The sequence below is a fragment of the Scomber japonicus genome, chromosome 9 (genome assembly GCF_027409825.1).
Source record: "Scomber japonicus isolate fScoJap1 chromosome 9, fScoJap1.pri, whole genome shotgun sequence".
Lineage (NCBI taxonomy): Eukaryota > Metazoa > Chordata > Actinopteri > Scombriformes > Scombridae > Scomber > Scomber japonicus.
The window spans coordinates 15,221,211-15,233,868 of NC_070586.1; the positions used below are offsets into that span (position 1 = coordinate 15,221,211).

At 41.2% G+C, this 12,658-nt stretch overlaps 1 protein-coding gene across 1 annotated transcript in view; it reads right to left on the reverse strand.

Moving 5' to 3' along the window:
• Nucleotides 1-10,838, reverse strand: part of cltcl1 (clathrin, heavy chain-like 1) — a 29,434-nt gene extending 18,596 nt beyond the window's left edge. The window contains exons 1-3 of the mRNA XM_053326272.1: nucleotides 10,725-10,838; nucleotides 4,075-4,282; nucleotides 533-801 (exon numbers count right to left, since the gene is read on the reverse strand). Coding sequence (XP_053182247.1) covers nucleotides 533-801; nucleotides 4,075-4,282; nucleotides 10,725-10,766 — 519 coding nt within the window. The 5' untranslated portion in view covers nucleotides 10,767-10,838. The remainder of the gene's footprint in view (nucleotides 1-532; nucleotides 802-4,074; nucleotides 4,283-10,724) is intronic.
• Between the last annotated feature and the right edge of the window lie 1,820 nt (nucleotides 10,839-12,658).

Below are 12,658 nucleotides of genomic sequence, written 5' to 3' on the forward strand. Positions count from 1 at the left end.
TTCCCAACCAATAAAACTATAATGTCACTAATATAGCCCCAGTTTCTCTGCTAAACATCCATTATCTCCACTCTTGCTCTCTATTATCTCTATATGCTTCATTACTGACTTAAAGTACACTTAACTTGTTCTAATATAGACTTTTTTCATTTATATTCTGAAGACAAGCCAAAAAGCACTAAAAGGGGGTCTTAAGGCTGCCCGTACACCAGAGCGGCACAAATATGCCAATGAATTAAATTTTCTTTTATTGTGATGTGATGTAGAAACACCTGACTACACTAACATGCACAGAGGTGTTTTTGAAAGCTCTGCATTAGGGCGTGAAAATGTCTACTGTGTGTTACGTAATGTTTCTTTTGTTAAAGCAAGCTCAGTGCACATCTTTTGTACTATGAATATGCAAATAAGGGATCAAAGGGTAAAGTAACATGCCAGTTCCTCTAGAAGACATTTTTCTGGCATTCAAGCTTACATGTACACCTCTACTTGTATGAGGCATGAGTAAATTTGTTCATGTGTGACTTCATACCTGTGCGGAAATCCCTATCAGCAATAGCCACTTCTGTTGTTCGTCAGTTCTGTAGTTAATGATCTGACATCCTGCTAGACTGGCGTGCCGATCGAATACTTTGGCTGGTTGGGAATCCCCCTCCATGCTCCAGTGATATACGGCGGTATCTGTCACCAAGGCGACCGTGTTTACCGATATCCACTTCCAGAACATGACCTCCTCTGTCATGGTGTGAGCCTTCATCTTACTCTTCATCTCAATGTTGAAGATCTGCAGTGTCTTGGCAGCTGAGGGGGAGAGGTCAGGATACAGAGAAAAGAAGTGAGACAAACAGGCAGCAGGTGAGATAAGCAGAGACAGAGATTCATAGACTTATAGCAGAGCTGGGTGATGTAATTTCAAATCAACATGATGATATTTTCACACATTTACCTCAATAATGATACATTTATTGTTATTTAACCCTGTGTACAACAACTATTACTATCTTTACTGGCTATGTGCACTTCTGGAAACTGTATCACATTTCCTGTTGAAATATCAGTTTCTATTTAGGCCTTTTTATATGTGTACCAAAATATTTTTGCATAAATCAATTATATAAACACAAAGAATAACTTGTAATCATATCAATCAATCAATGAGACGTGAATGTTTGTGGTAAGAAGTTGTTCTGTTGTGCTTGTCGTTCCTTAAACTTAGCCCAGTGGCTGCTCTAGTGACGCCCCTTTAGCCCAAATTATATTCCACTTTCACTGACCACCCATAAATCTTGATTTAATAGGACAGCTCACAACTGCACAGAGCTGGGAAAGACTACACAGAACATATAGAATGAAGCAAAAGTGAGACTCTGGAAATTGGTCGCTTTAGTTTTTCTAGCCTGGTCAGCTCACCCAAATAAAATTAAAACAATTCTCAGCTGTAGTGGTATTTAGTCACAGTTAATACTATTTTTGTTTTATGGTCCTAGGTTTGGAGATATCTGTCACTGAGATTTCTGCTTCCAACTAATTGCAAAGGAGGAGAACGGAATTTCATTCGTTATACAATTAAATTGCTTTTTTTTAAACATCAACAGCAGGTTTTTTTTTCCAGAAACTATGTCCCAGTTACTCTGGATGACCCACAGTCCCCACAGTGAATTGTTTACTTTGGAATGACTTCCACTGAAAACTATGACCAAAAGAAAAGTCCCTATGAAACTGTTCAGCACATAGCACAGATTATCCAGAGAGATATGCACTGGAAATGATGCTGTTGAACTTTTTCAGTGTAATGTTGTGAGCACTATAAATTAAATTCCTTTAATATCAATGGCACTGGTGTGGAAGTGAAGGTATGTGATAAAGATATCTCAAGCACTGCACTATACAAATAAAACTGAAAGTCTTCATAGCTTACTACCAGCACAGAAAAGTCAGAAAGTATGTTTTTTTGTATTTGACGTCAACGGAACATTTAATGTTGTAATCCTGTACATATTTACCTGTCTGCCCTTGTTTGGATGTAACTGAATGATAGTACTGGCATGTCTGAGCCATAATAATGTTTCTGCTGGTCCTAGTAGTCTTACAGTACATATTTTAAGACACTCCATTGAATAATTATTACCCACAAACACACAGGTTAAGTAATGCAATGATTGAGGTGAATACTGGAGCTGTTTACAAACCACCATCAGCACACACAGCTGTAATGATACATTTAATGGCATCCCTTGAATGCAACAAGGAAAGATCTGAACGTTGATATGGCTGCTGTAACACACTCACAAGACAGTGTGTAATAGCTTGATGATGCATACCAACACACACCCACACACACACACACACACACACACACTACCAGCATACATCTAGTCATGCTAACACATGTTTAATTCTCATAAAAGTAGGATATATGCCTGCATGTTAGGTTGGAGCAGGCGTGTCATGTTGAGACAATTTACTGCCAGTGCGTCTGCAGAGATAATCCTTTCACAGTTGTCTGTCCTTTTGATTGATCAGTGGTCAAAATAGAAATTGCGTACTTGATGGGGGTGTTTTGGAATCTTTTATGAGAGAGACATGGCTACTGTATCATCACAACAGACTGCCAGACGGGTAGACAGACAGAAGGCAACTCACCGTCTGAGAAAGGACAGAAAGCAAGGGAGAAAAAGCAAAGTGTCAATCAGGTCAGAGTGAGTAGACACAGATAGACCACAGAGAGAGGGCAAACAGGGGCGCATTATCCTCAGAGGGTGGTGGGGGGGCATTATAGGCAAATCATCCTGATCAGCACTTGTGTTTGTGCTCTAAGGGCAAGATTCAGTGGCAGAAAATCAATTTGCACAACCAATTTAGTACATTCAGGCAATAGAACTGAGTGCACTCTACATATTTATAGCATTGACAGAGCATTAGTCATTGAATGACGGTGGTATTCCCACAGCTAAACTAGTACATGGCTAAATCTATTAAAACTACAGTTAATAATCATTATGAATGCCATGCAGAGTTCATTCTGGGAATTTAAACAACAAAAATAATCTCATCGCTTGGTATGAAGCCACTAATTATATCAGTGGTCTGTTTTTTTTCTAAACAACACCACAATATTTTTCATCTAATAGGCAGCAGTGTGGCTGAATGTCAAGCTATGTGACAAACTAAAGGAAAAACCAACATAAAGGGTCTAAGTAAGGTGTTGGGCCACCATGGGCCACCATGGGCCACCATGTGCCACCATGTGCCACCAGAAGGTGAAGGTTAATCATTATAGCATATGATTCACATCCTTTTTTATACTCTACTATTCAGTAGAGTATAAAAAAGGATGTGTATTCATAGATGAGAGCATGGTCATCCGGAAGAGACCACTCCCACCAGGAGAGAAATGTTTTATCATAGGATAAGGGTGATCACTCAGAACACTTTTGTATTGATATGCAGTGACTCTTCCCTCTAAAGGGACAAATGGACCCAAACCATGCCAGCAAAATGCCCCACACAGCAATCCACCAGATCCCCAGCCTCAAAGCAGAAGTCACGCATTCAGGACTGTATTCTCTTGGTGTACGCCACACATGCACTCGCCCACTTGTCGAGATTATGGTGAAGGATGATTCATCTGACCCTATCACTTATTTCAACATCTATGTAGACAAGTGCTTTTTGCACCTGGTCATTAAATGTGCTTTGTTGACCACAGTTTCTGAACTAGTTTACTGATGTCTTTCCCATAGATCTAAATGCAGATGTCACGTAAGTTACTGTTCCTGTTGAAACACCAGCCAGTTGAGCAATCTGTGACTGAGACTCCTGTCATCTGTGCCCCAACAATGAACCTTCTTTCAAAGTCATTTTCCATCTTGATACAAAATCAGAATCAACTGGGCCTGTTAAGCATTTGTATACATGCCGCAAAGCATAATTGGATTTAGATTGCTTAATTGTAACATGCAGTACACCTGTGTGGAAGCATCTGCAGTCGTTATGTTTCTCTGCTCATTTATTCAGGTTTTTCCTTTAATTTGTCACCCATTGTGTATTATGTCTCAGTGCACATGCTCGTACCTTTCAGGGCGATGACCTTGCTAGCGGGGTTCATGATGGCACTGTCAGCAGAGATTGGTCTCCTGATTGGGTTGGTGGGGTCCGTCATGTCCACAATCACCACCTGGTTCTGCTCGCCCACTTTCTCTCTGATGCAGATGAACTTGTCAGACTCCATGGTCAGATAGCTGAACCCAATGTTGGCTGGGTTCACCCCCAGGTTCTGCAACTGGAAATATTACAACAACATGAGCATTAATGAGACTCTTTACTGTACACTTTGCAGTTTTTGACCCAGGACTAAGGTCAAAATGTGGCTTAAGTCTAACTAACTGCTGGATAAGCCTTTTACTTTGTCATAACGCATAGTGTAAAATGGTGAGGAGTGCTAAAAAGACAAAAGTCTAAGCTGTGGGGAATGAATCTTATCAATATTTATTTGAATTCACAACACAATCTGCTCTCAAGGCACCAAAATTTGGCACTGAGTGCCCCAACGTGGCAACAAGGCATGATTGGTTCTACCGAGCGGAAACAAGATCCCTAATTGAAGCAGTAGTTGATCAGCCGTGGCCCCTATTGTCTGATTAAGAGGAGTGAGGGGTCATTAGTCCTTGTTGGTATAAAACAGAGCAGTCAATGGTTTTATAAAAATAGGTTAGGTAGATAGGTTAGTTTTTCAGAAATTGTGAATCACTACAACTGTGAGAGCTCCTTAAGCATACATCATGAATATGCACAAAAATTATGAGGCTGGTGGGACCAGTAGAGATAAGCTGTGGACAGAAACACACACAGGCACATGCGCGCACACACACACACGGTTAAACACATGGATTCCCTCCAGGCTAATGCCTGGAGGAGATAATGTAGAAGTGTACCCATTTCATTGTCATACTTCCAACAATAATTGTCATCCATGAGTCCCATTTTTGGAAGTTTGACTGGTATATAATAATACCTTAGGATGACTCTGTGATGTGTAAATTTGCTCATTGTGTCTCTAACTGACCACCCAACATCTGCCACCATGTTTTTCCATTTATCCGCCTCTGTATTTCTCAATTTTCAGTCTCTTTGCTGAACCAAAATTGGCTACCAGCTGTGGCCTTGTATTAGGGACAGATATGAGAGTGGAGAGTGGCATTTGCCTATTAGCAAAGAAAAAAAGTCAAACTATTCCTTCAATGACACATAACTACACAAATAACAAATGCTTACATTTATTACCATTTATACAGATGCAGGACTACAAATAATTCAATCAGGTTAAAAAAGGGTTTATAAATGTGTTCAAAACTGTTCAAAACATGATGAGCTTGAAATATTAATGTTGGAAATACAAGTTTGTCAAAAAAAAACTAATTAGGTTTCTCCAGAAGCTTTCGGCCACATCTTGTTGCCTTTGATGTTGTTGGACTCAGTTGTAATGGAGAAATATTTCTAAATAAATCAATACTTCATTCATAAATACAATAGTACATTACATAAATACTTCACATGAGGCATTATAAATACTGACAAGTACATTTTAAAATGTCTTTATATAACTGAATAGTGTGGTGTAGGGAGTGTACCTTAATAATCATTGGAAAAGATGAGCCATGAGCTAGTATTACATTTATAGATTTAATGGGGATTAAACCAAAATCTGTTAAAATAATAAGAACATTGAAGACTGCTCCATAGTGTGCCAACACTTTACTGTTTTTGGAATAAAAGTTACACCCTGCTAGAAGTTGAAAATCCCAATTTAACAGAGTCATGCCTTCTCTGTCACGACAACAACAAAAAAGTCTATGGGAAAATAAATATGGCTGACATTTGTCTTGCATGGGGAACAAGCAGCAAGTAGCCAACGAAAACGCTGCTATGATTAAAATAGCAGCAGGTCCGCTCCACTTTTCCAGGGGTATTCCTTAAAAAGCTGTTTTCCAAATAGAAGGTCTGCTGATACACAAAGCCAGGGAACAAGCACACAGGATGTTCATTTGAGTTAATAATCTCCTGTATTTCCTTCAGTATTTTGTGAACTATGCTACTATTTGCAATGCCAATACATCATTATATCTCAATAATAATGATTCAATCCTGACACTGTATGTAAGCAGTCAGCTGTAAGAAAAGTTTAATTATAACTTGATTATCCAAACTAAACCAGCTCGAGACAACATTAAAGAAAATCTCCAGTAGAGATCTGCTGAGTTTGTTTAATAAGGCTCCATCAGCAAATCCTATTAATCAGCATATTTACTTTCCTAACAAGACAAAGTCCCAAGACACAACAGCAACGTACAAACACCGAGCTGATGTCAACTTGTTCTGTGTCAGACCCTAGCAGAACTAACAAACATGAAACACTACCTAGGTTAACAGCTGCTGAACAGGGGTGTTATTGTGCACGTTGCCGAGCTAACTGTGAACAGATAGAGCAGACCAAACACGCACCGATGACTGAACTGACTACATTATGCAGTCTGAGGCAAGCGGAAAGGAATCCTTACGCTCAACACAAGGACTGTACTATCTCACAGTTGGCTGGTGGAGCAGCGAATGTGACTGCTGAGCCATTTAAATCATGTCATCTACAAAACAGGAAGGATGTGACAGTCAGCAGTCAGGCCTCCAGAGACAGAAGTTATCAATCAAGTAATGATCCATAATGAATTATAAACTAAGAAATAGCATTAGCTTTCCATTCACTCGAGGCATGGCTGCAGATTATTTAAAGCTGCACAGAGGGTTGGCTTGTAGCGCAGTGACCTTCAGCTTCACTGAGCTTTTTTAGCCTGTTAACTCATTGTTTTGGTTCATAACTCACAGATGCCACACACACTCATCAAACCTGTTTTCGGCAGCAATCAATGCAGCTTTAATATTATTATATATACTTTTAATTGAATCTTGTTGCAATGGGGAAAAAAATCGTTATTTTGAGCAAGGTGTAATTAAAATGTAAGAAAATTAGTTTTTGGTTGACACATATTAAACATGGTCTCATGTGACGATGAGACGCATACCAGTGGAGCAAGGTTAATGGCTATGAAAAACAGAAAATCAATCTGCAATTATTTTTATGACTAAACAAAAAACTAATCACTAAACATACTCTTGTTCCAGCCTCTTTAATGTGAATATTTGCAACTTCTCTGATTTAAATATGAACATAAACTGAATATCTTTGTGATATATATTAATATCAGGATAATGCTGAGCCCTAACTCCATGTACAAATGAGATCTGCAATGTTATGCAGAAATACAAGAGAAGGGGTTCTTGTAAAGGCCATAGAGAAGACCTGAGGGAGGATTGGTGCCATATGCTGCATCTCCTCTCAAGGCTGCCAAAACTATCTCTGGGAGGAGACAAGGGAGGGAAACTACAATAAAGATAGCAGAGTAGAAGATAAGGATGGGGGTGAAAGGAGGAACTCGAAACACAGTCCAGCATCCTGCAGACTAGGAGATGGGGGAGGGTGGAGGGGAAAGGGGGGGGGGGGTTATAAATGTACCTTTTATGAGAAAAGAAAAAGAAGGGATGAGTACTGTGTCTATACACTTCACTTCCAGGAAGACGGGCCTTTGGCAATCTACAGCTCTGGGTGGGGCGACTGACTCACCAGAGGAAAACCCCCCCCACACACACACACACTCCTACTTAGAAGAACATTCCAGACTAAAATCACACTTCAACTACAACCTCCTGTCTCCTGTGAGCCACAATATACCGCTAGAAACAGATCTTTACGCTCACACACAGACTCCTGTAAGTCATCTTCCCCTTGGTAGCCAAGGTTAACAATCCCAAACATATCACAATAACAAAGGCATAAGAACTTCACTGGTGATACAGCATTGACGGTATTTGGTGAGTCATAGGCTGGATGGATGCACTGCTGAGGCGCTGACACGTCGCATCAGCAGCTGAGGGTTTTTGGATTCATGAGAGAGAGAGGTTACACAAACACAATTAAAACTGAGGAGGAATGCAGCAAAATGACATGGAAGTGCTACCGCTTCACACTTCCTTGCACATTAGGGGGTATACAGTGTAGATAATCATGGAAACATGAACACTTCATGGCTCATTGCACATTAAAGATGGAGACAATGTGGTTGTTGTATGTGTGAGTGACTTCTCTTTCCATGCGCTCATGATTGAGTTTGGTGACTGAACACAGACGCGCTCATCCTCGTTTGTTCCAGCGATTGCTGCGGTCACAGATGCCTTGTTTTAAAACTGAGAGAGGTGAAATCACTTCCTCATCCTGCTTCCTACCCTGATGTGATTTGCTGAACTTAAATGGGGGCCGCTTACCTCATCTGTGCATCACATCTGTTCATTTGACGTGATCGTTTCATCTGCACACATACAGCAGCACACCAGGACACTGTAAACGGCCACAGAGCAGCAGCAGCAGCAGGTTGGATTCTCCTAACTCAACTCGACAGGACAATGTTCAGACGCTTTTGGAGCTGCGGGACATTTTTGCACAAGCTGCTATAGCACATAGGCTGCAGCACACACAGCCAGCAGCAAAGCCACATTAGCTGCAAATGACTTTCGCACTTTTATTTTAACACAGCGTCGTTCTCTGTCCTTGTCTTCCTTCCACAGAACTTGTCTGCAGTTTCAAGCCATGCATTTGGCTCCACACATCCAACTAGGTCACTCATCCATTTAGTCGATTAATGACACAATTTGACTTGCTTTTATGCACAGCCTGGACCTTAGATCATAAATCACACTAAAATAAACAGGCAGGGAAGACAAAAAGTGATGACGGAGACAAACTTCACCCCACAGCTTTGCGTTAATGACAGTGTGAGGCGAGAAAATGAGGAGTGCTGGTTCACCCACAGCTAAAACAATAACTTCCTCCTCCACGTCCATACTTAACAAACGTGTGGACTAAAGAACTGTGTTGAGTGTAATAACCTACATATTTGGACAGGCTGGTGCCTCACCATGGATCTAGGTCTATGTTACACTCATGAGCCCAGACTGTAGACAGAGCTGTAAATACCAGGCCAGGGGGGGGAGAAAAAAAAGCTAAACAACTTGAGGCCCAAAGTCCTTGGTTTGCAAATTCCAAGCATTTTTTACTCTGCTGGAGCCACCTAGATTCACAGGGGGATACGACCGGGGCAGAGCCGGGATTTCACGGTAGAGGTGAAATGCTGCTGCGTATCGCTGTCTCAAGGCTAGATTTTCTTAGCAGATGTAAAAGAGAAAGGTATGCACTGCTGGAAGCAATTTGAACTAATAACCCAGACGTTGCCAGGTACTGCACTGCCCTCCATCAGCACAGCAACAGTGTACCAGCCCTGTCAGTGAGGAGAGGAGCCTGGTAGCCTGCAAGCTCTCTTGGCAGTCACAGTTTGGTGAATAAAGGCTCTTTGGCTGACGAAAGTGGGGCTACTGGCCAGAGGAAGGGAGCAGAGAGAGATGACGGGGGGGGTGGGGGGTTCTGGGCTTTTTCTAGTGAAAGGCCATTTCACTGCCTGCTGTTACCATAACAACAGGCTACAGACAGGGGAGGTGGAGGGGGTGCGTCACAAAGTTTCTCTTTTGGCTGCAAGACACCGAGCGCAGGGGCTGCTATGGGACAACGATTATCAAAGTCCAAACCAGAGGAGAAAAAAAAAAAAAAGGGAACCATGGTGGAAATAGTTCCTTCACAGACGACCAAATAGCTGCCTGTTTGTTTTCCTTTTATTTATTTATTTTAATCCCAGCATAAAAAAGGGGCACTCAGTGTTGTTTTTTCCATCAAGAGGCTGCCAACCAAAGAATACAGGCCCTTTACTCTGTCATGTTGATCATTTTGAAGCTGCACAGATGCTCCTCTATATCATCAAAACACCAACAAATAGGCCTGGAAGATGCAGTTTATCAATATAATACTGATGCTGTGATATGAATCAAGGGGTCTTTAAAGGGTTTAGTTATTGCATCATTAAAAAATATCCTTTAAATGTGGCTTCTTTCTGTTATTACATGCTGCATCATTAAGTGATGCCGTTTCCTGAACATGAAAATGCTTCCACAACTTTACCCACACCTACTTAAGATGATACAGTCTTGACATATTTTCACATGATCAACATTTTATGGTGATTTTTGTCAGTAACGCCCAGCTCAGCAGAAAGAAACTGCACATTTTTTCACACACACACATATATAGAGCCTAATGTTGTTGTTGCTGTGGGTTACAAAGTAGAAATATGTTGCTGCAGGACATGACAACAACATGGTAGCCACAAAGCTTTTTTGGGTGCAAGTGCCATTCAGTTACAATATAACCGTGAACAGCTGAGCTCAGTTTCCTGCAACATAAAGTGTCAAAACACCGCAGTTTCCACCGGCGCGGACAGCAGGACTGAAAATGACAGCGGCGTTTTTCCACTTGAAGGGAAAAAACTGCGGCGTATCCACACACCGGGTCCGCATTGGAGCTGTGTACTGTTCAATTTTTACAAGTCATCATCTGCCCGGCAGGAGAAAACTAGGCCTGTAGCTAAATTGAGCACCACCCTGCAGCCCTATTTCAGATCCCATTTAAATGCGACATGTGCCGTGTGTGTGCGGACTTACATGGGCGAGGAGCTGCGCAAAAAAAAACAAACCAGCTAGAATTCATTTTAGGGGCTTTTTATGCGTCTCCTTACCTGCAGATGTTCCTGGAAACGTATCGGCAGTATCTGAGCCATTTCTGTAGGCTTTTCTGTCTGAAGAATCCGAGAGAAAGGAAAGGGGAAGGGGACCGCAGGAGGAATAGAGGTGGTCTTGTTCTGTATGTGCGCTAAACGTGCCCAAAAGTCAAATATGATGGGCTGTAGTAGGTAGTCTGGGTGGCTTGCGTTGGTTATCGTACGAATCCAGTGACTGCTCCCATTTAGCAGCCCACCTACGCCAGTCCGGAATCAAAAACTCCGCACCTCCGCTAAGGAAACTAGTCCACTTCAACTACTACTGAGCCCCCGTGTGTAAACCAGCTTCTCTTCGTGCCTTGTAAGGATGAGGGACTGTCCTAAAAAAAATTGGTGCTGAGTTATTGTAAGTGGTGACCTTGTATAAGCTACCCGTGGCGAGGGTTTTTCTTTTCTCACAGCTGTCAATGCGAGAGGTCGGATGTGCAGTTTGTACCCCTCCGCCGCAGCCCCTTCCCCCGTCCTCCACCAACTTCGAAATCAGGGCTCGTGACAGGCGCCCCACCTTTGCATGATCTCCACAGAAATCACACATACACCCCCATATTTAAAAAAAAAAAAAAAAAAAAAAGTGTATTGTTGTACGGAGGATACCAGAGATGACTTCTGATGTTTTAGAGTGTTTTCCCCCTTACTGCATCTTAAGAAACCTGCACAAGATATTTTCTATGGCCCAATACTCTCTTCTTCATCATCATCATCATTATGCCTGGTGAGGAGCAGGTTGTGCACAGTTTAAAAAAGATTGCTTAACTATATCATGAATTGTGCTTGTGCTATTAAGAAAAATAGTACATGTTGATTGTATAAAGTGTTGATTTAAACACTATTTGGACACATTTTTGCCTATGGAAAAAAAGGAGGACAGTACATAATTCAGAATTTGGTCAACCAGTCATAGTCAATGAGACCATAAGCTGTCAGTTTGCGGTTTGCCATTACTTCCTTTTAAAAAAAAATCAAAGCAGGCCTATTTGTACTACTGGAGTGAGTCAGAGTTACACACAGGATGTGGACAGCAGCACAGACATCATCGGAAATCAAAAAGCCACATCTCCAAAGGACGAGACTTTCACAATACAGTTTAACTTCTCCTACTGGAAGATAAGGAAGGAAATGAATAGATGCTGCATAGATATTAATGATGGAAATGAGCAAATTGATTTGATATAAGACACAGAAAGTTGTAGCATATAGTGAGTGAAATGCGCAAAATACACAAACCTTTTTTCACCTTGTACATTCCTTTGTGATTTTATTAAGGAAAACATTATAATAAAGTACTAAAACACTAAAAAAAAGCAGAGGATATAATCTAAATCCTGTAATTTACCTGTGATAGACCAGTGGTAATAAGTCTTTGTGATGTTACATTTTATTAATCCTATTTTTAAATGAAAATCTGTAATTTGGCACTTCCTTGTGACCCAGGGGTTTAATAGTGCCTCCATGGGGCATCTGTTGCATCTCTCTCTCCTCTCATTTCCTGTCAGCTCTCAACAGTCACTAACTAAAAAAAGGCACAAAAGATGCCCAGAAAACTGATTACTGATTACTACTTTTCATATAACAAGATACCGGTGGTGATGCTGCTGTTCTGTATACTGTAGGATGTTGTTGGGGTCAGGTTTGGATTATGTATCAGTTTGTCATCCCAGCAGTGTGCCCCACACCCATCTGCCAAATTGCACTGGCTCCAGGAAGTTATTTAGTGCTCATTAACATCAGCAGACTATGCAAATACAGCAGTTACAGTCGCATGAGGCTCTGCTGCTTTAAGCTTAACTCTAACACATGATATGGCCAGATTTAAAACTTGACCCTGTTGCTATCAAAAACACATCTAACAATGCCAATGATTGGTGTGCTCAGCTGAAACTTCTGCTCCGTCT